The 27,849-nt window shown below is 36.2% G+C and overlaps 1 protein-coding gene and 1 long non-coding RNA gene across 2 annotated transcripts; one reads left to right on the plus strand and one right to left on the minus strand.

Annotated features, from left to right (window-relative positions):
* Positions 1-656: 656 nt before the first annotated feature.
* On the plus strand, positions 657-25,348 carry LOC120142403. The gene is made up of 4 exons (XR_005517844.1): positions 657-672; positions 5,775-5,780; positions 11,159-11,165; positions 25,252-25,348. It is a non-coding gene; the product is annotated as an uncharacterized LOC120142403 (long non-coding RNA).
* On the minus strand, positions 22,392-26,657 carry LOC120142402 (serine/threonine-protein kinase Nek6-like). Its single transcript, XM_039157108.1, has 15 exons — positions 26,510-26,657; positions 26,160-26,299; positions 25,692-25,758; positions 25,281-25,346; positions 25,155-25,201; positions 25,016-25,061; positions 24,479-24,559; positions 24,325-24,364; positions 24,194-24,243; positions 23,913-23,994; positions 23,580-23,629; positions 23,415-23,488; positions 23,291-23,342; positions 23,094-23,216; positions 22,392-23,051 (listed from the first exon to the last, which is right to left on the minus strand). The coding sequence occupies exons 2-15, from the start codon at positions 26,276-26,278 to the stop codon at positions 22,449-22,451; spliced, it is 1,500 nt and encodes a 499-aa protein (XP_039013039.1). The 5' UTR covers positions 26,279-26,299; positions 26,510-26,657; the 3' UTR covers positions 22,392-22,448.
* Between the last annotated feature and the right edge of the window lie 1,192 nt (positions 26,658-27,849).

A 27,849-nucleotide genomic window follows, 5' to 3' on the forward strand; every position in this document is an offset into this window, starting at 1 on the left:
AATTTCTCATAACTTGTTAATCTTTTAGTTTTAAGCCGCCTAAAGCTTTTCTTAATCTTTCTTAATATCCCAAGAATCAAAACAAGTTTTAAAATGAAAGAATTAACCAACTGAAGACCCACTTACCTTATACCAGGCTTCACGGTGGAGAGGAGGAAGAAGAAGACTGAAGAATGCTCTGGAGAAATTATCTCCTTCCCACGTGCTTATTACCTTTTATAAAGGGAAATAAAAATCTTTCCTGAAAAATAACCATAATACCCTTATTACTTTCAAACTTTGTTATTAAATCCAACATTAATACTTTTCATTTAAATCCCTAAACTTTCAATCTTTTCTGAGATTGGTCACTAAATTACCAAAAAATCTATTTTGGTCATTGACCCGACTTTTGGGATGTTACATTTCTAATATCCACAATCATGATTATGTATAAGCAATTATTGGCTTGACTTTCAAGTCCTCAGTGGAGTCACCAAGCTATCGTAATGTTTATTTTTGAAAACAAAATGATTTTATTTTTAAAGAATTAAAATTTGTATATTTGTGAAAATTGAATAAATTTTAAAATCGAAGTCGCCATCGACCTTTGGGTTAGGTAGGCCGAGTACCTAAAATTTCTTAAAAATAATTCAAATAAATATAAAAATAATTTTAAAACAAAGTTGATACGTGTTTACCAGAAATTCATTTTTTAAGGGATCGGAAATCGGTTACGCGCGGGGAAGGGTAAGCACCCCTACAGCGCCCAAAATTGATACCTAATTCCTTATACATCATCGTGGTGGTGGAATTAAAAATACTAAAATCAAACATTATTTCATGACTTATTTTATTTCTATTAATTAATTCATTTCGAACCCAAAGAAATGCCCCCTATTCTGAGAAGTGATCACATGATTTGCACATCCTCCAATGGGAAGACTTTCCCATCTACCTCTTCCCTATACGAGAATATTCCCCCATTATTTTATTTCTAATATCGAGTTAGGCATGAATATAATAAAAATGAAAATAAAGCAATATATTACTAATAATTAAATTCATGGTTAAAAAGGCAAATAATTATTTTATTTAAGGTATACTCGATTATTTACAAGTTCGTATTCGTTTGAATGTCATATTGAATCGTACTACCTCGATAGGACGTACTTTTCTTGAAGATAGACATGAGTGCAATAAATAATTAATGATCATTTTTATTGTTCTAAGGACTGTTAACTTCCTAAAAAGGCTACTTTTAAAGCCTTTTTCACTTAAGTTATTGTTTGTTTAAAAGCTCATTTTAGTCATTTTAGGATCATGTAGTTGCATATAGTTGCATTTGTGGTGGTTGTGCTATTTTATTTCTTAATGGTGTTGTTTGAGGGAAAGGTGCAGTTTGTCTATGGTGTGCAGGGAATAGCAAGAAAAAAGTTTCTTTGGGAAGTAATGCTGCGACATCACACGTTGCTAAAGCAGATTGAAATGCCTTGGCATTTCTGGCGCAGAAAAAGACAAAAAGATATTTCTGCATAAGGATAGCTGGCACTGGACAGCTGTCTCTGCACGTGAAGGACTGCTGTAACCGCCTGCCAGAGCTGCCAAAGGACCACTACCACTTGGAGGATAAGGTTCATGCACAATATGTTATTCTAGGGGTATGAGGGGTATTTTGCACCCAACAACCTCATCATTACCCCTAGATATTTTTATTATATATGACACCTCATGGGAGAGAAGAAAAAAGGACAGAGAGCACACGCATAGAGCAGAAAAAAATCACATTTTTATTTCTTCTTCCTTGGGATATTCCTCCATTGATAAAGCTCCAAGGAGTGGCAAGCTAGGCGTCGGAAAGAGCTAGCAAGCTAGGTGGTTCGTGGTGGTCGAGAAGAGACCTGCGGTGGCGCGTCGAAGGCTTCTTCTAACTTCCCTTTTGCTGCTATTTTTCTATTAATTTGTGGGTTGTTGGAACGAATATTTTCATGACTTTGTGTTTGGATATTTCGAACCCCACCATGAACTAACTTATTTGGTGGTGGTTGGTTGAACGATTGTTTAAACTTTATTTTTTAGGGTATATTTAAGTTTATTTTGGGTTCTTTATTTGCTTTGCTTATGAATGCTTCGCCATCTAGGCTTGTAAGAGGCATGGAAATGTCCATCTCTTAGATGAAGGTTAGGTATTCGAAAGAATCCTAAGCTAAAAATACTTGTAAGTATTCGGAAGAAATGCAAGATAAGATCCTCATAAGCAATGGGTTATGGTATTTTCAAGGGGCTTTAAACCGGCCTAGGAATATTATAACTTAATCCCTTAGATCTCAGAAGAGACTAGGATAGGATTTCAACGACTAAAAAGGGTGTCTTTATCAATAGGGTAGGCTGTCCAACATCGTTGAGTGAGAGCAGATGCCTTGGCATCCTATTCTGTTAGGTTCTTTTGAACACCTTAGGAAAGCCCTGTCGAGTAAGTAAAGACAAGATAGCTTAAATATACTTGAGAAATATGTTTAGCAACCTTAGACCAATCCTTACCATTCATTTCATTGGAAGCTTGTCACGTGAGGATTATTTTCTTATTTTATTTACCTTTTTATTTACTGTCTTTACCATTTCTCATTGTCTCAACATTTCACCATACTCAATATTAAACATCCATCATTGCCACTGCATTTCCATTTGCTACACCATCACACCATCAATCCGCATCCACCAGCATACACATATCCATTGCCATGACATTTGTATATATCAAGACTAACTATACTTAGATAATTTAGTGCGTTGCTTTGGTTAGACTTTCGTAATTTCACCTAATCCCTGTGGAGACGATACTCACTCATCATTATATTACTTGAGCGATTGTGTATACTTGCACATTATTTGCGTATATTTTATAGTACTCACAACATGCGAACAAGTTTTTGGCGCTGTTGCGGGGATTGGCAGCCTGAAGTTATTTAGTTTTGCCAGAGCATTTTATTTTTTTTTGCATTTTTATTTTTGTATAGTTTACTTGATATTTTTGTTTTATTTTTCAAGTTTATTTAGTGTATGCCTAGAATAAATTCTGAAGAGCCTTTGGAACCGATAGAACCTGAGATTGAAAGACTCTTTAGAAGAAGAAGACGTGCTCAAGGAAATATGTATCAGATTGGAAACCAAGGCATTGGACAAGATGACGGAAATCAGAATGCCGCGGCATTAAACAATGCTGAACCTACTATCAGGCCTCGTGTTATTTGAGATCATTTAAATCCGATGTTGGATGATCTAAATCCTGGGATTGTGGCACCCGAAATTCAAGCTGCATATTTCGAGCTGAAACCAGTCACGTTCAACATGTTGAATTCCATTGGGTAGTTTGGGGGTATGCCAACTGAAGATACTAGGCAGCACATTCGCAATTTTATGGAAGTTTGTGATTCTTTCCGCCAAGAAGGAGTGCATGAGGATTTTCTGAAATTAAAGCTTTTTCCGTATTCATTGCGTGATCGAGCAAGGACTTGGTTGAGTGGTGTACCAGCCGGTTCGATGGAATCATGGGCCGATCTTTGCAAGAGTTTCTTATTGAGGTACAACCCACCAAACATGAATACGCAGCTAAGGAATGAAATATCATCTTTTCACCAGGGCGACGACGAATCCATGTATGAGAGTTTGGGATCGTTACAAGAGTTTGCTTCGAAAGTGTTCAAATCATGGTTTTCATGATTGGACTCAAGTAGTCATGTTCTATAATGGAGTCAATGCACCCACGAGGATGTTACTGGATGCCTCGGCAAATGGGACATTGCTGGACAAATCACCTACGGAGGCGTTTGCTATCTTGGACAGAATTGCTAACAATGATTATCAATTTCCTTCCTCAAGACTTGGGAGTGGGAGGAGAGCACCTGGAGCATTCGAGTTAGAAGCCAAAGATTCGGTGTCCGCTCAAATCTCCGCTATTACTAATATGTTGAAGAACTTACAATGTTCCACTGATGTGAAGGAAGTGAAAACAACTAGTCTGGCATGTCTGTTATGCCAAGGCAATCATCACGAGAGCGAATGCCCAACCAACCATGAGTCCATTAACTTTTTAGGCAATTACAATCGAGGCAGCAACAATCCTTACTCAAACACTTATAATGCTGGATGGCGTCAGCATCCTAATTTTTCATGGGGAAATCAAGGAGCCCACAATGCTAATCAACCTACTAGGCAGCAGAATCACAATGAGCCTCAAGGTTACCAAAATGCTATGCCATGGCATAATGCTAACAAAGGAGCTTCATCTTCAGCGAGCATAATTTCCTTAGAAGCTACAATTCAAGAATTCATATCTACTACGAAGACAATGTTGCAAGACCATTCTACTTCAATTAAGAATCAAGGAGCTTTACTTCATAGTCAAGGCGCCTTACTTCAAAGCCATAGCTCGTCTCTGAGAGCTTTGGAAGGTCAAGTTGGTCAGATTGCTACGGCATTGCAAGAGCGTCAGCAAGGACATTTGCCAAGTGATACTGAAGTCACTAAAGGGCCTGGAAAATAACATTGCAATGTGTTAACTCTTAGGAGTGGAACATAAATCAATCGACAAGTCAAGGATAGTGGGCCACAGCATAATGATTCTAATCCCACTACTGAAGATGAATTACAAGATGATAGAGTTTCTGAGAAGAACAAGGAGGAGGATTCTGCCAAGGTACCAGATTCTGATGCCAATGCAAAAGAAAATTCTATTCCTACAGCTAAGGAAGCTAGACCTCCCCCACCCTTCCCGCAAAGATTGAAGAAGTACAATGATGAAGTTCAGTTCAAGAAGTTCATAGACATTCTTGATCAGCTCCATATCAATATACCTCTCTTGGAAGCTGTTGAACAGATGCCGATGTATGCCAAATTTCTGAAGGACATCTGTACCAAGAAAATGAAAGTAGAGACTGTTGCCACGGTAACAGAATTTTGTTCTTCATTGAGTAAGTTGCCGCCAAAGAGAAATGATCCGGGCAGCTTCATTATTTCTTGTTCAATTGGAGCTAATTTCGTTGGAAAGGCTTTATGTGATCTTGGTTCAAGTGTCAACTTAATGCCGAAATCGATATTCTTGAAGCTTGGCATAGGAGATGCAAGACCCACCTCAGTTATTTTACAACTTGCCGACAAATCCCATGTTAAACCTGAAGGGAGAGTCGAGGATGTCATAGTAAGGGTGGACAAGTTTATGTTTCCAGTCGACTTCTTAATTCTGGACTGCGAAGTTGATGCCAAGGCACCAATCATTCTGGGAAGACCTTTCCTAGCCACTGGACGTATCTTGATAGACTGTGAAAAAGCTGAACTCACCATGAGAGTGGCTGATCAGTGTGTGACTGTCAATGTTTTTAGAACGCTCAAATATGTTGATGACACTGAAGAATGCCAAGGCATTTCTGAATTGAACTCAGTGATTGAAGAAGAGACTGAACATCTTTGCCAGAACAACTTCATTTAGCTAGCAGAAAATGAATATTGGGTGGATGATGAAAGCTTAGTGGAGTCCGACGACTTTCCAATTTTGGAGGAGCAATCTAGCTTAGTACAAGTTAGATCAGGTATGAATTTTGAACCTCTGAATTTTGATGAATTCATTTCTCCTAAGCCTTCATTATTGTATGCACCCAATCTAGAGCTTAAGACTTTTCCAGGGCATCTTAAATATGTTTACTTAGGTAGCGATGAGACTTTACTGGTGATTATTTCTGCTAACCTTACTGCTAACCAAGAGCAAAGTTTGTTAAGTGTTTTGATGCATCATAAGAAAGCAATTGGTTGGACTATGGCCGATTTGAAAGGCATTAGTCCCACGATCTGTATGCACAAGATTCTGCTAGAAGATTGCCACGGAAATTCAATTGAACCACAAAGAAGACTCAACCCTGTTATGAAGCAAGTGGTGATGAAAGAAATTCTGAAATGGCTTGATGCTGGAGTGATCTACCCTATCTCCAATAGCTCATGGGTGAGCCCTGTCCAATGTGTTCCGAAGAAAGGAGGCACGACGGTGGTTACGAATGAGGATAATGAGCTATTACCCACTCGCACTGTGACCGGATGGAGGATATGTATGGACTATAGAAAACTCAACAAAGCTACGAAGAAGGACCATTTTCCTCTACCTTTCATCGACCAAATGTTGGATCGATTGGCCGGCAAAGCATTCTATTACTTTTTGGATGGGTACTCGGGGTACAATCAAATTGCCATCGCACCAGAGGACCAGGAGAAGACTACATTTACTTGTCCCTATGGCACTTTTGCCTTTAGGAGGATGCCTTTTGGACTCTGTAATGCCCCGGCAACGTTTCAGCGCTGTATGCAAGCTATATTTTTAGATATAGTTGATGATTTTCTGGAGATCTTCATGGATGACTTTTCTGTTTGTGGGGACGACTTTGAACGATGCCTCGGCAATTTAGCAAAAGTTTTCAAGAGATGCGAGGAGGCTGAGTTGGTCTTAAACTGGGAAAAATGTCACTTCATGGTGACTGAAGGTATTGTATTAGGCCACAAAATTTCACACAAGGGTATTGAGGTGGACAAGGCAAAGATTGAAGTGATTGAAAAATTGCCACCACCAACTTCGGTCAAGGAAATAAGAAGTTTTCTTGGACATGCTGGATTCTATAGAAGTTTTATTAAAGATTTCTCCAAGATTTCTAAACCCTTGTGCATATTGCTTCAACAAAACCAACCCTTTGTGTTTGACGAATTATGCCTCGAATCGTTTACTGAGCTAAAGCGACAACTGATCTCGGCACCCATTGTAGTCCCTCCCGACTGGACATCACCATTTGAGCTGATGTGTGATGCAAGCGATTATGCCGTAGGAGCTGTTTTGGGGCAACGCCGAGGTAAAATCTTTCATGTTATTTATTACTCTAGCCGCACTTTAAATGAAGCACAATTGAACTACACCACCACTGAGAAAGAATTATTTGCCATAGTATTTGCTTTTGATAAATTTAGACCTTACCTAATAGGCACTAAAGTTATTGTTCACACTGATCATTCGGCTGTAAAATACTTAGTGAACAAAAAGGATGCCAAGCCTAGACTTATTAGGTGGATCTTACTTTTGCAAGAATTTGACTTAGAGGTGGTAGATAGAAAAGGAACTGAAAATCAAGTTGCTGATCACTTATCTAGGCTAGAGAACAATTCTGAATGCCATGACACTGTAGATATCCAAGAAGAATTTCCTGATGAGAAAATTTATATGCCGCGGCAATCCCGTGGTACGCTGACCTTGTTAATTTTTCTTGTTAGTGGAATTGTGCCTTTTGATTTGAATAGTCAGGCTAAAAAGAAGTTCAAGCACGATGCAAGGCACTATTTTTGGGATGAGCCATATATGTTCAAACATTGTGCCGATCAGCTCATTAGACGATGTGTACCTGAAGAGGAGCAAAGTGATATTTTGTACCATTGTCATTCGGCCCCAAGTGGAGGCCATTTTGGTGGAGCAAGGACTGCTGCTAAGGTCCTGCAATCAGGCTTTTACTGGCCAACTTTGTTTAGAGATGCCCAAGCATTTTACAAAGGATGTGATCGATGCCAACGGACTGGAAACATCTCCAGACGACATGAGATGCCGCTGCAAAATATTTTAGAGATAGAGCTGTTTGATGTGTGGGGCATTGATTTCATGGGACCATTCCCATCTTCTGAAGGAAAATTATATATATTGCTTGCTGTGGATTATGTGTCAAAGTGGGTGGAAGCAATAGCAACATCAAGGAATGACTCCAAGACCGTACTCAAGTTTTTGCACAAGTATATTTTCACTCGGTTTGGAGTACCTCGTGCTATCATCAGTGATGAAGGAACCCATTTTGATAACAAGTTGATTGCCAAGGCATTGCTGAGATATGGAGTTCGACACAAGATTGCCACGGCATGTCATCCGTAGACAAATGGCCAAGCTGAGATATCTAATCGAGAGATCAAGCAGATTTTAGAGAAAGTGGTGAACCCAAAGCGAAAGGATTGGTCGCCAAAGTTGGATGAAGCACTTTGGGCGTACAGAACAGCATTCAAAACTCCTTTGGGGATGTCACCCTTCAAGTTAGTGTATGGTAAAAGCTTGTCATCTCCCGGTTGATCTTGAACATAAAGCTTATTGAGCTATCAAGCGATTGAATTTCGATGCTCAACTAGCTGGGGAGCAGAGATTATTAGAACTTAATGAAATAGAAGAGTTTAGAGCACAAGCATATGAGAATGCTCGGATATACAAGGAGAAAACCAAGAAGTGGCATGACCAAAAACTGATGCCACGGCATTTTCATGTGGGGCAACAAGTCTTGCTTTACAACTCCAGACTTAAACTCTTTCCTGGGAAGCTAAAATCTCGATGGTCAGGGCCATTTGAGGTGCATTATGTCTATCCCCATGGAGCTGTTGACATCAAGAGAATAGACAATGGGAAGATCTTCAAGGTCAATGGCCAGCGTCTGAAAGCCTACAATGGAATTCCACCACCGCACAACAAGGACGTGTTACGGCTGCACGATACTGAAGCGTGCCCAGAGGAGAACCAAAATTCGATGCCTCGGCATGGAATTTGTGTCTGTGCATAAATAAAATTTAACATTCAAGTTTTTTTCTTTAGTTTTATTTTATTTTATTTTGTAATTAATTTTTGATCTGATTTGTAGTGACCACATTGTTGCAAACCGTACAAGGAGCGGTTAACAAAGGGAGGAAAGGACAAAGCATTAATTGGAGAGATATTCTTTTGATTTGTTTCTTTTTATTTAATTTAATTTCTGACATTTCTTTTTCTCTTTCCACAGACTTGTCCTATCACCATCATTACCTTTTGGCAGTTTTTTTTCCTTCCCTATACATGCACAACCCCCCACTCACTAATTCCTCTCTTAACCGTCCTATCACCCCTTTTCCCTCCCAAATTTTTAACTTTTTCTTTTCTCTTTCTTTATTCATTTTTTCTCTTTCATGTTAACTTTTACTTTTTCTCTCTCTTTTACTCATCTTCTTCCCTTATTCTCTCCATAGCCAAAATACATCCAAGTTTTTAAAGCTTTCAAAAGCTTCTTCTTTTTTCATTTTTCTTACTTCAAAAACACTGAAAATTGTGCGCTCAAGACCAGCTCCAACCGACACGACCGCTTGGCAACAGTTTGAGAACGATGAGTCCAAGGCTCGGTTCCAAAACTTCAAGAACCGAAAACTCTTTTTTGAGTTGGGATTTATTTTTATCGAGGAAACTAATGGTGGTTTTGGACCCGATGTTATGGACATCGTGACGCCGCTCAAGTGGCAGAAGTTTGCCCGTCATCCTGGTTCGGTGAAAGCCTCATTAGTTAAGGAGTTCTATGAGAACATTTCCAAGCCCAATCAACACTCCATCTTCGTTCGAGGTAAGCAAATCCGTTTTACATCCACTGCTATTAATCGTTATTTTCATTTACAGGAGGTAGTAGACGGCCATGCCATGTTCGAAGAGGAAGCCGATAGCAACACATACGATGGGGTCTTGGAGGACCTTTGTTTTGAAAACACTGAGTAGAATGGATGACAAACGAGTAGATACTCGGTCAACCGAGAACGTCTTCAGCCGCGCGCAAAGTTATGGAATCACTTTCTCAAGCATAAACTAATGCCCACTTCCCACAACACTACGGTATCACTTTCACGCTTATTGCTTTTACATTCTATGATAGTATCTCGTACGATCGATGTGGGTCGTATTATTGTTCAGCAAGTTCATGACTATTTGGGTAAAAAGGCAAGTGCTTTGGTGTTTCCTAATTTAATTACCGCTTTATGTCGTAAGAAAAAGGTTGAGGAAAATGCTTTTGATGAAATTTTACCTGGATTATCGGGCATCACTAGGGCTAGACTTCCACTATTGTTGGGACTTGAAAATCCCAAGTCTAAAGACCCTGTTCATGAGCAATCTGCAGGTACTACAGAATCGAATGCCGAGGCAAGGTTACTTGTTCTCGAGGAAGCTGTGACGCAGACTCAAGCTCAACTACATGCTTTACACGGTGACATCCGTAATTTCTTTGGATACGTGAAGCATAGAGATGCTGTGGTGGAATCGTTGTTTCAAGAAATTATTCCCCACGGTCAACGGAATTTCCCTGGTTTCCCATACGAAATTCTGCCGGCATTCAATGCTGAGGCATCTCCAGAGCCTGAGCACGATGCACCCGATCCTCCTGCTGCTGACCCTACTCCTGATACACACCGGTCTGAGACTCCTGAATATCCGCCCACTGTCCCTGTCGAAGAAACACCCAGCCCCGTCCTTGCACCCAATCCTTCTTATGCACAACGTAGTGGTCGCCGCACCAAGACCACGGCTGGACGCATTGCGCACTATTACTCCACTTCTTCCGAGTCCAGCCCAGCACCTATTCGAAAGCGCACCCGATGAGGAGCTGCTAGCATCTCCAAAGCACCACCACCACGTAAACATTTAGGTACCTCTCTTGCATCCATTTTCATTTAGTTGCATTTCATTGCATAACATATAGTTTATAGTTAGTTTAGTTCTCTTTAAAGCATTGAGGACAATGTTTCCCTTAAGTTTGGGGGAGGTATTGTTCTTGGTAGGTCATATGCATGATAGCATTAGCATAGTATTATGCCATGGCATCAGTAAATGGTAGGACAGTTAGATGAAATGTTTTGAGGATACCCGATGATGATAATTTTGTTAGGCTAGAATCTGAATGTAAATGACTGTTGAGAATGATAGAACTCACTCTAGGTCTTGATGCTTTGTGAAAAATATTTACACGATTTGTATGTTTTCTATACTTAGAAAATTTAGGAAATTTTTATGAAGGAACTTTAGTTAGTCTTGGCATTGAAATATAGTATGGTGTTTAAAAGAAAAATCAAAAACAAACTCCCTTAGAAATGAAACTGTGAATAAATGCTTAAGCATAGCTGTAGAGGGACACTCCTCTTTGCCGTGGCATTTCCTGGAACTTTCTTTAATAAATGGAAGCCTTATGCATATGAGTGAATGAAAGAAGTCACGGGATGACTCTACTTAACTAGCTCGGGGATGGAAGGTATGCTCCCTTTCATCTAGAGTGTGGGAGAGTAGGTGTGATGAGCTGACTCCCTTCGTAACAGTTAAAAAAAATATTCAAAGAGAAGGGAGTAAAAATGTACTTAATGATAAGTAAATGCCTTGACAAAAATAGGGGACTTGATTAGAAATTGTCTAAATTCGCTAAGTATAGATTGGATACAATCACGCACACACACTACCACAAAGGATTTTAACCTAGGGAAAATTACTTAAATTCTTGATAAGTCTAGCATGTTGAAGCCTATCGTTCTAAGGGTTGAAATTCAATTTTGTCCTACTGTCTTACTATCGAACTTTGCCATGACATTATGCTTATGAAACTGTTATCCATTGCTTGAGGACAAGCAATAGCTTAAGTTTGGGGGTGTGTTAACTTCCTAAAAAGGCTACTTTTAAAGCATTTTTCACTTAAGTTATTGTTTGTTTAAAAGCTCATTTTAGTCATTTTAGGATCATGTAGTTGCATATAGTTGCATTTGTGGTGGTTGTGCTATTTTATTTCTTAATGGTGTTGTTTGAGGGAAAGGTGCAGTTTGTCTATGGTGTGCAGGGAATAGCAAGAAAAAGGATTCTTTGGGAAGTAATGCCGCGGCATCACATGTTGCTAAAGCAGATTGAAATGCCTTGGCATTTCTGGCGCAGAAAAAGAAAAAAAAGATATTTCTGCATAAGGACAGCTGGCACTGGACAGCTGTCTCTGCATGTGAAGGACTGCTGTAACCGCCTGCCAGAGCTGCCAAAGGACCAATGCCACTTGGAGGATAAGGTTCATGCACAACATGTGATTCTAGGGGTATGAGGGGTATTTTGCACCCAACAACCTCATCATTACCCCTAGATATTTTTATTATATATGACACCTCATGGGAGAGAAGAAAAAAGGACAGAGAGCACACGCATAGAGCAGAAAAAAATCACATTTTTATTTCTTCTTCCTTGGGATATTCCTCAATTGATAAAGCTCCAAGGAGTGGCAAGCTAGGCGCCAGAAGGAGCTAGCGAGCTAGGTGGTTCGTGGTGGCCGAGAGGAGACCTCTGGTGGCGCGTCGAAGGCTTCTTCTCACTTCCCTTTTGCTGCTATTTTTCTATTAATTTGTGGGTTGTTGGAACGAATATTTTCATGACTTTTTGTTTGGATATTTCGAACCCCACCATGAACTAACTTATTTGGTGGTGGTTGGTTGAACGGTTGTTTAAACTTTATTTTTTAGGGTATATTTAAGTTTATTTTGGGTTCTTTATTTGCTTTGCTTATGAATGCTTCACCATCTAGGCTTGTAAGAGGCATGGAAATGACCATCTCTTAGATGAAGGTTAGGTATTCGGAAGAATCCTAAGCTAAAAATACTTGTAAGTATTCGGAAGAAACGCAAGATAAGATCCTCATAAGCAATGGGTTATGGTATTTTCAAGGGGCTTTGAACCGGCCTAGGAATATTATAACTTAATCCCTTAGATCTCGGAAGAGACTAGGATAGGATTTCAACGACTAAAAAGGGTGTCTTTATTAATAGGGTAGGCTGTCCAACATCGTTGAGTGAGAGCAGATGCCTTGGCATCCTATTCTGTTAGGTTCTTTTGAACACCTTAGGAAAGCCCTGTCGAGTAAGTAAAGACAAGATAGCTTAATTATACTTGAGAAATAAGTATAGCAACCTTAGACCAATCCTTACCATTCATTTCATTGGAAGCTTGTCACGTGAGGATTATTTTCTTCTTATTTTATTTACCTTTTTATTTACTGTCTTTACCATTTCTCATTGCCTCAACATTTCACCATACTCAACATTTCACCATACTCAACATTAAACATCCATCATTGCCACTGCATTTCCATTTGCTACACCATCAATCCGCATCCACCAGCATACACATATCCATTGTTATGACATTTGTATATATCAAGACTAACTATACTTAGATAATTTAGTGCGTTGATTTGGTTAGACTTTCGTAATTTCACCCAATCCCTGTGGAGACGATACTCACTCATCATTATATTACTTGAGCGATTGTGTATACTTGCACATTATTTGCGTATATTTTATAGTACTCACAACACGCGAACAAGGACATTTCACCATTTATGAAATACTTAGAGCATATGGATCAACATTAACCTATAAAATTAAAACAATGATAAATGTTAATGGAATGAAATTTAAGGACTAGGTTAGAACTAAATTAGAACTATAGGGACCTATTAGCAAGTATTTCATTTTTGTGTTACATGATAATCAATATTAATTAATGACCAAAATATACATTTAATAAACTAGGAGGACCTAGAACATAAATACTACACTACATAATGCTTAAGAAAATGGTAACTAAAATAAAATAAACATAAAATATAAAGGATAAAAATGGCTATTCGTCCAAGGCATGATAAAGCATAAATGGTGAAAAAATTATAAAGAGGGAAAAACTTGGAACTCAAAATAGAGATAATCGAAACTTGCATTTAGTGACTAAAACGCAATAGTACAAAGCACGGATGACCAAAATGGAACAGTGACAAAACATAAAGGCCTCTATGACCATTTACCCACGCATTATTCTATGACCCAAAATGGCGTCGTATGAACCCTTCTTATAAGGCCAAAATTAGGCAAAAATTACATTATTTTTCATTTGTTCATTCTCTAAAAATTTGCTAAAGACAGAAAAGAAAAATTCTCTCAGCCATCTCTTCCCTTCTCTACTTTCTTCGTCGTTAAGATGAGCCGAATGTCTTGTTGACCACTGTAAGCTACGACTCCGATGGTAGAGATGACCTTAAAACGTCCCCCTATAATCCCTAAAGCTAAAAAACTACCATATTTTAACAAAAAATGGCTCTATCCCATTCGAAATCTAAAAAAATGAACCCAAACACCCTCCTTTTTTAGAACCTAAAACCCTTTTCCCTATAGATCTAACAACATAAATCATGTTACCTTCAGTGGAGAGTGGCTCCTCTGCTCCGATGAGAGACCCGAGGTTTTCAAAGGTAAGATTCTATCTCTTTAATTTTTTCGATGTTCGAAAAGAATGCTATGAGTTTTTTTGTTGTTGTTGATGGATCTCCCCTTTTATAAAACGAGACTCATTCTCTTTTTTTTATTATTTGTTTTGCATGCAAATGGAAAAAGAGATTTCTGATCTATTTTTGTTTGTTTTTGCCCTTTTCGACTTTTGGGTGCTCTGTCCGAGGAGGGGAATCCTGCGAGAGACAAGATTCACAGGCGGCGGTGACCTTGGCAAAGGTACAAGTTAAAAAATTTACTCTGAAGCATGTTTTGTTCTTCTTTACAACGGTCAGCGAAAATCTCGGCGGTGGCGACATCACCAGATTGTGCATGGGGAATTAAGGGGTAAAACCCTAATTGAGTGTAGATCTGAATCGTTAGATGATGTCCAAATCTAAAGGTTACGGGCGTGTGATGGTTAAAGACAAAGTTAGAAACCCTAATTACTACACACGCAAGCTTGTTCTTTGGAGTTAAGTTAACTTATCTATTTTGCGTGTAGTTGGGCTTGGACATTTAATTAAAATTTTCTTTCATTTATAGTGGTAATAATAATAATAATAATAATAAATAATAAAAATGATTATTACAACCTCTTTGTTTATTGCAGTGGAACTGGAATAGAGCAAAGATATAAACACCATTTTCCGACATCACTATTGAGTTATTCTCATTATGAACTCTTCCATTGGAAATATTGACCCGACCTCTTTTGTGATGGAATCGAGCAACAAGTTCTTCTCATTATGAACTTCTTCTCTGGGAAATTTTGATCCAACTCCTTCTGTTATGGAATCGAGCAACAAGTTATTCTTATTATGAACTTCTTCTCTAGGAAATGCTAATTCAACTCATTCTGTGATGGAATCGATCAACAAGTTCTTATCATTATGAACTTGTTCTTTGGGAAATGCTAAACCAACTCCTTCTGTGATGGATTCAAGCAAAGACTGAACAAGTTCTTCTCATTATGAACTTCTTATCTTGAAATGCTGATCCAACTCCTTATGTAACATCCTCCATACCGGGTAAGTGATCAAATTGTGAGATTTAAAAATTCAGTGACCAAATTGGATAAATTAAAAGTTCAAAGAATTGATTGAAATGTTTTGTGTAGGAGCAATTAGCAAAGAAGGATGAACTAAAGGGGTAAATAAGTCTTTTAATAAGGGAAGCAATTAAATATTACTTTTGAAGGGATATTTTAATACCCACGTGGAAGACAATTGGGGAAAACCAAAGTTCCAGATTTCTCTTCTTCTCCACCGTGAGACCAAGCTAAAGGTGAGTTTTCTTGTTTATCAAATTATTGATGAATTTAAGGTTGTTTATTGATCATTAGATGATAACTAAGCTTCAGGAAAGCTTAGATTATCTTAAAACCATAAGATAAATAGTACATGAAGAATTAAAAAAAGGAAGTAGAAAAGTGAAATATTGGATTAGAGTTCATAATAAGAATTAGAAGTGGTATTTGACTTGTCATCAAGCTAATTAAGGAATAGGAAGTGTTAGAATTAGATTAAGAACATTTTGGAAGTTGAGTGAGATTCTTAAATTCTATATGGAGAATTGGATTTCTAAGTTTTAGAGGTATGGAATGGATAATAATTAGTTTAAGTAAGAGTATGCAAGTTAGGGATATAAAAAGAGGGGAAATATAAAGTGTTGAGAAGATTATGAAGAGATTTTCGTGCTAAAATAACATTTCTGGGCTATGTGCATCGATGTACCCGTCAAGGGATGCATCGGTACATGGTGTAGTGCATCGATGCATACCTTCATTAAAAAATGAAAATGGCTTTTCTTTTAGCCCAAGAAATGATAGTTTAGAATATATTAATTAGTATACTGATAAGTATCAATGAATTACTATGTAGATACAGAGCCTAAACAAGTTGCAGAACAATTGCCTAGTAAGATCGATCAAGTAAAAAGCAAGGAAATATAGGTGAGTGCATATGCATAACATGATTATAGCGATATATTCAGTTCTAGACTTATGAGAAGTCTAGATTCAATACATTGATGCATGATTCATTTCATATTGTGAAGCATGATATGAATTCATATTATGTGCATTGTGTAACATGTTTTAAATGAATATGTATTCAAAGTTATATGAGCCATGTGATTAAGGTAAGGAAATTATATGTCTATGTGATATACTATGTAATTTGGGAAAAGGCCATGTTATGTAGATGAGAACTATAGGTATAGCTGACATGCCAAGAGTAGAGGGTCTACGCGGTCCTTCGGGACATATATGTATTCTTTGGAACATGTGTGAGGTCTTTTAAGACACATACTTGATCATTGGCATATGCATATAATTCTTAAGGAATTTTCTACATGGTCCTTAGGGACAATCTTATATAGCACTACGGAGCAATTCTACGCGGCAATTCAGTACAATTCTACGTGGCACTTCGGTGCATTTATACGAGCTGTGGTGACATCATAGTGCACAACCTCACAGTACTCATATACCTTAGGTTCTCAGCATGGTATCATGGTCCAATAAACTTATTAATATGAATTCATGAATGTTAATGTACTATGCTTATAGGTAAGGAACATGGTGATATAAACTGCATGGTTAAGTATTTGATTTGATTTGATTTCATCTTATTATGGCATTTTCATTACATTTCTTTGTTGTTATTATTATTATATTGCCTCACTAAGTCAATGACTTAGCGTGTGAGTGTTTCACACGTAGGATCCGAGAAAGTAGACGAGACATGTTAAACAGCTAGACAACACTACTCCTGAAACTATCAGATCAGAGGCAACTTAATCAGTAGGTCTTTTTGTTATGTAAATGAATGTTAACATGTAATCAAAGGGTCAAGTTGTGTATGCTCTGAGTGCCATGTGATACATGAATACGAAATGATATGAGAATTTACATGAACTACGTGATTAAATGTATATGTGAATGAAGCTACGAGTTTATATGAATATGTGATATGTTTACATGAATATGAAATAGGATATAAAAGATAATGCCCATGATATGTGTCATGAGAGCTAGGGGTATAGTTGGCATGCCAAGAGTCGAGGGTCTACGCGGTTCTTTGGGACATATATGTATCCTTTGGAACATCTATGAGGTCTTTTGAGACACATACTTGGTCCTTGGAATATGTATATGGATCTAAAGGAATTTTCTATGTGGTCCTTGGGGACATCTTATATGGCACTTCGGTGTATTTCTACGCGGCACTTAGGTGCAATTCTACATGGCACTTCGGTGCATTTATACGAGCTGTGGTGACAGCATTAGTGCACAACCTCTATAGACTCACATATCTATAGTTGGCATATGTGTACATGGGCTAATAAAGAAGATGATATAAAAGAACCTTGTATGATATTATGTGCTTTGTTTGTAATCTTTATGGTGAAATGATATATGTGATATGATGGTGATGTGTATATAGCTTGGTTAAAAAGAATAGGTACAAAAACATATGACTAAAAGATAAAGAACGAAAATAAGACTATTAAAGAGATAATGAGAAATTTATTACATACGCTTTATATGTTTTGTGTTAGGAAATATGTTACCAGAATTATATGATGATATGAGTATTTTCTTTGTGAAATAATATGTATATATATGATATACAAAATGCAATAAGTATAATATATATTAAACAGGAGTAATAATAATAATAGGTAAAAAGGAAATGGTATATATATATATATATATATATATGTTTGGATGCATTTTATGGTTTATCATGATTACATGAAATGTGCATAATAAGAATTAGTTATGATATGCTATAGTCAGATTGTTTATGTCTCACTAAGTCATAGATGATTTAAATGTGTTTGGTTGTTTTGAATATGTGGCATGCACTAATTAATTGAGTTAAATGTGCTCTGATCGATTTTGGTTACTGTGGTCAATTTATGTAAATAAATCGCTTTTACTTTAATGAAAGTTTTAAATTTTCTTTGAATTTTGTCAAGAGTCAAAGTTTGAAAAGTCAATGTGACACCTCAGACTCGTATTCGGGTCGGGTACGGGTCTGGGGGGTGTTACAAGAAAGCTTAAATCAATAATTATCTTTCGATTTATTTTATTAAATGTTGATTAATTTTTTCAAACTGTTTATTGATAGTTGTACTAATTTTTTTAATTTCTTTATTTTTATATTTATCGAATATTTTCAAAGGTGTTTCTTTATTTTTTTTGGGCGTATTGTTCGTTCAAAGGTTGGTATGCTCCTCCACACACACCTCACCCGCATTGCATGACATAAGCTCTATACCTGAGCTCTGTCCCAATTAAGTAGGGGTAAAGTTTATACTTTCATGGTGAATTTATTTCCATATGAGTTATAGCTACTAGCCTTTGAGATGCATGCCTTGTGCCTCCGTGGGAATTTTATTCCTCGTATAGGTACAAGGAGATTGATCTTATCGAATTGAACTCGTTCTGTTTGAATCCTGTAATGGGTGAAGATCGAGGGTTTGGTAGCCTAAGGGGGCACAAACATCAGGGACAATTTGAGTACCCTTTCCTATAGAGTCGAAACCATGCATATAGTGGATCGTAAACCGTTCACCCTAGGTAGAGCCATGCCTAACTTCTATCTGTCAATAGGTATCGAAATAGGTATATACAAAGGAGGAGCGTACTCTAACCTTTGTTCTTTTTAATTTAAAGTTATAGGGTAGATTTACTTTTTTCGAATAAAAGCATGAGAACTAGAAAATTATGCGGTTAGGTTTTGCTTGCCCGAATAAATGCATGGGGTAGAAAACATGTTTGAGTATGATTTTATTTTTAATATATCATGTTTTGGGTAGATCGCATAAGGATAGGACTGATTAAATTTATTTTTACATCCTTATTCATTCTATATACTGATCGATTTATTTGTTTTGTTTTGCTTTGTTTCATTTTTTACATGTTCATAGCATTTTGAAAGGTGATTGATCCCGAGTGTACATCTATGTTGAAAGAATTTTTAAGATGAAGAAAAGTTTCATAAACAAAGAAATGAACCCCGAAAATGTACGTGATTGGTCTGAGGTAAAGCAATAACAATTTGGGGACAGTCTGCCAGCCCAGTGTGTATTAGAATTATCTAGCTTTGTACCTACCACTTTCAAGATGAACATTATCCGAGGTCTGAAAAGAATTTGGGAAGTTTGGAGTAAGAGTGAGAAGCAAGCATTCTGTTAAGATTATGGGGACATCCTTCTTTTAATGTATGTTGAAATATACCCCATCCTCATTCAAAGTTTGATATAGTTTTGGAATCTGACTTACAGTTGTTTCAATTTCAATCGTGAGGACATGACCCCAACATTGGAGGAGTACCACTTCCTGTTGAGTCTACAAAAAGTTAAAGTAGACAAGGTTTATACCAAATCTATGAAATGAATAACCCTCAAAGCCATGCTTGCAAAGATTTCTAGTACAAGTGAGCAATGGATGACCAGTTGTATGCAAAAGAAAGAAGATAGTGAAGGAGTATTGTGGTGTCATCTAAAAAAAATAGCTGAGAACCACATTGATGAGAAGATAAGGAGGGATGTTTTTGCTCTAGGGATCTACAACTTAGTGATTTTTCCTAAGTGCATTGGTCATGTCGAGCTACCTGTGGTTGATTTGTTCAAGAAGTTAGGAGGATAATTGAAACCCGTGCCTATGATCTTGGCCAAGACATTTAGATCCTAATAAAAAAAATATTTTTTGAAACTCATCATCTCGACGTGATGAATTTTAATAAAAGATTATTATTTTAGCAAACTCGTCATGTGGATGTGACTAGTTTTCCTTGCATTGGAAATTTTATCGTATATCCCAAATTAATTTCCGAGATAACCTAATGGGCTAATTATTTTATCTGCCAACGCTAACGGGAAAAACCCAAAAAACTTTGTCCTAATTTGTAGAGTAATTAGTATAAGAGTTTGGAGTCTTCAAATGCCTATGTCCTATTGACTTTATTATAAAGAAACTATGACAAAATTATATAGGGTTTAGAGTTGCTTTGGATCTTAATTTTTTTATCTAAGAACCCTTTAAATTTTTTATCAGTTAAAATATTATTTTTTATATTTTTTAAGTTAAAAGATTTAATAAATTTATACTTTTTGAATTTTAAAAACTAGCCCTCCTTTGATTATAATTTCATCTCCACGATAAAAATTATCATTTAAATCCATTAGATGGAGATGTTGTGGGGTTTTTTAAAGTGTATACTAAATTCTAATTGGGTAAATTACACATTTAATATTTAAATTTTCAGTTTTGGTCTGTTTTAATATCTCAAGTTTTAATTTTTCAAAATCATATCTAATGTTTAGTTTTTATTTCATTTTAGTACCCGTCGTTAAAAACTTAACACGTTTAGTAACTAAACTATATGTTTTGGTCCATTTTAGTACCTAAACTTTTAATTTTTTTCAAAACACAACGCTAAGTTTTTAACGGGTACTAAAATGAAATAACAACTAAATGTTATGTATGATTTTGAAAAAATTGAAAGTTTAGGTACTAAAACAAACCAAAATTGATAGTTTATGTACTAAATGCGTAGCTTACCCATTCTAATTTCATCCTCCTTTCATTGATTATTCTGAAATTATTGGGATCGTCGGTACACCCTATAGCGCAGCAAAAAAATTATCCAACAATCTCACCAGTTATCCATGTACGAAAATTTTGAACAACAACAAATCGGCAGTAATCATGAACATTTTGAATCCTAGCCTCCACGAAATTGTATTGGTATCTACTCAGTTCATGCGGTTGGAATTAATTTTCTTTTCTAAATTATTTTCAAAAATACTAGAAAGACTGCTAGACCATCATAACCTTTTATACGGCTATATTGTAACCTTTAGGGGTTTTTTATTCTGAATTTTTATTTATTATTCTGAATTTCATATTTATTAAAAGAATTATAATCATAATTATATTCTTTTAGTATTTATTTATTATATTTGAGATAATTAAAATTACACACACATATATATATATATATATATATATATATATATATATATATATATATATATATATATATATATTATATAACTTTAATTATATACTTCATTCATCTGTAATAAAATTGTACAAGTATGACACATTTAAAATTTGCTCATTTCAACCCTATGATATGACCCTGTAGATTCCTGTAACATTAGTAGTAATTATTAAAACCGTTCTAATATTACAAACAATAAGTGACATCTAGCAATGTATCATTGTCATCTAAGTTACAAGAAGTCATGATTCGACATAATATCTTCGTGACTAACTCTTTTGTGTATTATATCATTTTGTCCTTTGTATCTAGAATAGACACAAGTATCGGAATAGTCGCACTTGTGTAGCTCATCTAATATTTCTTGACATTTAGAGTAAACTTTAATAAATGAAAAACTTGTGATATCTCATATCAACTTGTTCAAGCATAGCCATGCATTTCGAGTCTCACTCAATCAAGTGACATGTGATATAGTTTATATTATGTAGGAAGGACAAATTATATCTTGATCATTCACACCTCACTACATATATTGTGATATGTTCAACATCAATCTTTATAGTGCAACAAATCACGAAGCATGTTTAACTATGTCAAACCATACAACTATGTACGTTTAGATATAAATGATCTCAAGTCTAAAGATCATACATGTAGTTATCACCATGAGCAATGTTGTGATCATCATATAATAATCCAAGACATATGCTCATAGCATGTCAATCCAATATATTGTTCTCTAGCAACATACTCATGTATTAATTTTGACATCTCTATGTTAATGACAACTCATGGTCATCAATCAACTCCATGTTAGCCTTAAACGTATTATTATTGTCCATGCACATAATAATACTTGACTAAGGATCTCTAATAATAATAATAATATTATTATTATATAGACTTTATTATCTTTCAATTTATTTGAAACACAAAATTATAACTAAAAATAATAACAACAATGTATTTATTCAATCAAACCGGTAAGGAAAATGTATCATTACAATCATCTCATGATTAGTCTTTAAGAATACTCTAACCGAAACTATTTCTCTCGAATCCATCCACAATTTTCAAACGACAATTTACAACACAAACGTTTTCCAAAATCCCACAGCTTCTATGGTTAAAATCTAAGACTAGTTTACAGACAATGCAGTCAGTCAGTACATATCTATTAAACATTACAATGTAAGCAACATATGAGAACCAATGTCACAGAAGGACCATGTGAAGCTAAACTAAGAAGAAAAACTACTTATGAATCTATTTCGGATTCAAAAACATCATAGAGTTGCGTGTTGTTGGATTTGTTAAAACTTGAAATCATTTCCTATGATCTGCTAGGATTTTGTTTTTTGTATTCATCAAGCTCTTTGTCAACCAAATCGCCGTCTCCCTCGATGAAACGGCTTCTTCCCCGAATGGCCTTAAAACGCCTGCAAGCTCCTCGAGCTTTTCTTGTTTAAGTAAACTTGCACAGATCTTCAGAAGTGATTCCAATGCTTCAGCTCTTTGTAGGCTTTGGGGATCTTGTTTGATCTTTCTTTTGTAATCGTGCAGCATTGTTAGTGTACTCATTATCGATCTTTCTTGCAGATTTTCCATTGTTTTATCTTGGTTTTCCGGTTGGAATCTCCATCTAGTCTCGATTGTTGTCTTTTCAGGAGTTTCTGGTGCACGTAATAAATTGGAATCTCCGTTGTTGCCTTTGGAATCCATCGTTGCCAATCCCTTGCAATGCCTTTCTTTATCATGCTTAACTTCCTTACCGGCTTCTTCGATCGGTTTAAACGGTTCGGCAGTAAGTTCTTGTCGTGCTTCTTTACCATGAACACTTGATGTACACTCCACGATTATTCTCGAGTTACCGGAATCGTCGGTTTTGCTGTCATGGAAAGTTGTTAATTCCTTTGACGGGCTTGTCCTTTCACCTTGTGGATTCCTGTTGTCATATTTGTTAGTCAAAGGGCCTCCTTTAGGCTTCCCCTTGATGCTGCTCACTTCGGATTTCACGGGGAGAAAAACAGGAGATAGATTCTGGCATTGAGCAAGATATGGCTGTAAATGTGGATGCCTCAAAAGCTCTGCAGCCTGAAAGAACAGGTAAATGCAGTAAATTTCATAACATGTCATGGGAAAAAATGATACCAGATAGTCGAACTTACGGTCTGTCGGTGTTCCGGGTTCTTTCGTAGCATCATTCTGATCAATTGCTTCCTGCAGACGGGGAGGTTCCATCGTGTTAGTTGATAGCTCAAAGTTGGGAATTAACTGATGAGCTATACTTACAGTGCAGATGAATACACTGTGGGAAGTGGAGAAATGGTAGATCTATTGATTTTATTGACTAATCCTGCCATATCCTATTTGAAACATTTGTCGGCAACTGAAACTTTAGTTTGATGTTCTTGACTGAAGAACAACGTCGAAACTACAGATTAAACCAATGCTTACAGGTGCTCTGAATGCAGGTTGATGGGCTGCTATTTCGAACATGCAGCAACCTGTATCAATATTTCAATTCCAAGGATGTCAACCACTAGGTTCATTGTCCTAAAAATACATACCCATACACATGCATGCACATAGGCATACACATATATATGTTACTCCAACTCTTCATTTTTCTAGAAGCTCGTAAATACGTATATGGGGTTATAACAATCCAAAGACCATCCACATATAAGGAAAAAGTTACAAAATCAAACATAATCGAGCCTGGACACAACCCATATACCACACTCACACCCGAGTCAGAGACAGTCAGTGAGTGTGTGTATAGATTACCTAGGGACCAAATGTCTGATTTGTAGCCATAAGGGATATCTGCAAGAAGCTCAGGACACATGTAGTTTGGAGTGCCCACAACCTGTGTAGAACAGGAGTAAAATTACACCTACATCAGCTATGATCTAACCCTCAAACTTTAATACCTTAAACTAATTGAATTTAGCCAAGAAAACAAGGAAAATTTTAGTGTCAACAAATCAAGTCTTTTTAATTTCAGATCCTTGAAGGGGAAAAAAACAGACAAAGAAGGTAAGAGGAAAGAAATGCAGGGGCATTACAGTTGAAGTGAGATCTTCTTTGTTTAGCAATTTTGCTAGTCCAAAGTCACCTATAATGTATAAAAATGAAGAAGTTCAGTTTTGAATGGTAATGTAAGCTAAACACAGAAAAACAAGCCTTAGTTTCTGACCTAACCGAATGTCGTATTCTGTAAGGAAAATGTTGGAGCACTGAAAATTTAAAGACAAAGTTAGCTGACAAAGGTATATCAAACAGAACAGGATTGTCTTAACAGAAAGTAAAATTTTAGATATAAATATATATATATATATATATATATATACTTTGAGATCCCTGTGAAGGACACGGTTGGAGTGAAGGTAGTCCACTGCTAGTAAGAGTTGTGTCAGCCATTTGCAAAGTTTCTGAAGAAGAAAAACGAAGGGATATGGTGAGAGTGGTGCGACCAAGTAGTAGTAAGAAGGCATAATGCCAAAATTATCCCCCCAATGTTTACTAAAATGGTCATTTTGACCCCTATTCTTTTTGTTGGAGCATTTTGGCCCAACGTTTCATTTTGGGGTAAAAGGACCCCTCCATGGATGGAAATCGTTAGTTAACAAACAGTTAGTGCCCCAAAATAGGAGACTTTTTACCCTAAAATGAAATGTTTGGGGCTAAAATGCTCCCGAAAAAAAAATCAAAATAACTATTCAATCAAATGTTAAGGGCCTTTTTGCCCTAAAATGACACGTTGGGGGTCAAAATGCTCCCGAAAAAAAAAGAATAGAGGTCAAAGAACATTTTTATAAATGTTGAAGGCTAATTTTGACATCATGCCTAAGAACTACGAAAGGATATGGTGAGAATCGCCTGCATACCTTTTCTGGAATGTACGTTCCTCTACTTTTCTTTATAATCTCAGCCCTGCAATAACAAAATTGTATATATTATCGTACCTAAATATGCTGTACAAATGCATGTATGTATGTACATATGCATGAATGTATGAAAACTTACATGTCTCCTCCCTCACAATAACTTGTCACAATGCAGACAAAAGATTCCAACAAAGAAAAGAATTTTGATTGTTTGATTTAGGAATCAAACCATTCAGAAATAAATAAATAGAAGTGAATAAACAACCTTTTCCACCCATCCATCCTTGTGCTCCACAATATATGGATTGTTAAGCTTCGCAATCAAATTCATCTACAATAGAAATAATTAAAATAGAGCTCGGTCAGCTTATGTGGTCACTTAAGATATGATATCGAATAATTTGTGTTCGAATCTCAACATTTATAGTCTCATTTCTGGTTCTCGAGCTATCAACTCTTTTCTACAAAGGGGAATGGAACATAAGATTTACCTAACTCAACAGGTTCCTATAGTTAGATCGGATCCCAACATCTGTAATCCTATTTTCTATGGTCGTGTTTCAACTTTTATTTTATTTTTCTGACTAGTAGTTCAAAATAAACCACTAAGCATGAGATATTGCAAGAGAAATCAATGTATGTTTGCTGAAAAAATTCTTAATAAAAGAGTGTAAACCTCTTGATGTGATGTACGCTTAAACTTCTCAGTTTGTTTAGCCAAACGGATCTTCTTCAATACACACCTGCAGATACATATATATATACACACACATACAACATCAAAGATTCATCAAAACAACAATAACCACACAATGAAAATGCAATATTTTTCAAACATATCCAAGATTTCTCGGATACATATATGTTTAATTATGCTCGGAGGGTAATATCTTCATACCCATATCCGGATTTGTGTCAGCCAATGATGTTAAATACTTATTAAGCATCTATGTTGCTTGAATATAGGTATGCTTAACACCTTCGTACTCATGTTCGGATATGTGTCAAACACCGATGTTAAATACTGATATCCAGATAAGGGCATGCTTAATATCTTCATACTCATATCCGTATTCGTGTCCGATGTTAAATGCCGACAATTAAAAAATGGAAAAAACAGTGGAATTCGAGTTATATCTCTTACTTTTTTCTCTCAGCTTTATGAAGAACAAGAAATGCAGCCCCAAAAGCTCCTCTCCCAATCTGTTCAATCACTTTATAGTCATCCATTTTCGACATAGTTTCTCTTTCTTTCTTCTCCATGGAAACACCATCCAAAGCCTGCACTGGAGCAAAGCTGAAAGAATCTAAGGCCTTTTCAATATGTTCTATGGTTTACCCTAAAAGCTTTAACTCTTTCATTTAATATTGTTTGGTAGCCATTCAAGGTCTACCCTATAGGTTAATATATGCATATATCTATATATAGATATATACATTCAGTACAGAGCATTAAATGTGAATTTAAAGATGACACCAGAAACCGAACCTGTTTTTTGCAGGAGACAATGTCACACCAAATTTCTGTTGAGTTGAGCCAGTGATCACAGGCAGAGGCAGGGATCATTCAAGAAACATGAAGCATTAAATACCATATTTATGAAAGATTCCGACGACGAGGACCCTTGTTCGCATATGCAAGTATGGTGTTCGATGAAATGTACGAATGGGGGATGAAGAGATTTAAACAAAAGAACAAAGATTGAAAGTTTAAAATGCAAAGAGTGGGAAAGATTAGAGGCAGAAAAAGGGAAAAGAAAGTAATGAGATGAAAAGAGGAAATAAAGGAGGGGAGGCCCCCCATTAGGCTGCAACAATGGCTTAGCTTCACTTAAAAGTTCAGTTACCACGGCTATTATGACATTTCCATGTGATTGGTGTGTTCATGTCACAGTCTTCTTAACTGAAAAAAAAATTACGGTGTTTTTACCGATGTTATTAAAACCGGATCGGACCGATTGATTTGATTGATTGAACCGTGAATCGGTGGCCTGTCCGGTCCGGTTAACTCCTAAGATCGGATTAGCACAGAATCAGTAAAGAACCGAAAGAATCGGCTGAAAATTGAGAAAATCGGGGTGAATCGGCTGAAAATCGACAAAATCGGTTTGAATCGCCGGTTCACTTTTTTTCTTTAAAAAAAATTAAACTAAACGACGTCGTTTGTTCAACGAGTCGAGTCAAATTCGAGTATTGCTGAGCTCGACTCGAACTCGAAACTTTAAAAGTAAACTCAACTCGACTCAAAAACTCACGAGCTAAAAATTATCAACTCGAAATATAATATTAAAACTTGAAATCGAAAAGGCTCGAACTCAAAAAAAAATTAGAAGTTCGATTGAAGCCTAAAATTTGAGCTCAATTGAAGCGAAAGAATAGTTCGCTTTGTGCTCACCAAAAGGCTCCATGATTTTGAATGTCAAATTACCTCTATTATTTATAGAAGTAAGTTGGGATGCTCTTCTATGTTTCTTAGTCATGTGTGATTGTTTTGTTCTCATATTTTTACTCTTTAAACTTTTGGGATACTCTTCTATGTTTCTTAGCCATGTGAGATTATTTTTTTAAAACAATTAAACCAAATGACCTCATTTGTTATGATTTTTTTAAGCCCCAATTTTATTTTTTTGATTATAGTTATATAATTATATTTATTATTTAATATGTTTTACCTTAAATATTATGTTGTAGTTGATTTGAATCATTTTGTTTCACTTGATTTTATGGTTTTTCATTTATACATGTTATGACTTGTGATATTTTTATACCTTTTAATATTGTAAACTTAAAAAAGTATTACATATATATTAATATTGCTTTTGAATATTATGTAA

The sequence above is a fragment of the Hibiscus syriacus genome, unplaced genomic scaffold (genome assembly GCF_006381635.1).
Source record: "Hibiscus syriacus cultivar Baekdansim isolate YM2019G1 unplaced genomic scaffold, ASM638163v2 tig00110828_pilon, whole genome shotgun sequence".
NCBI classification, from domain to species: Eukaryota; Viridiplantae; Streptophyta; class Magnoliopsida; order Malvales; family Malvaceae; genus Hibiscus; species Hibiscus syriacus.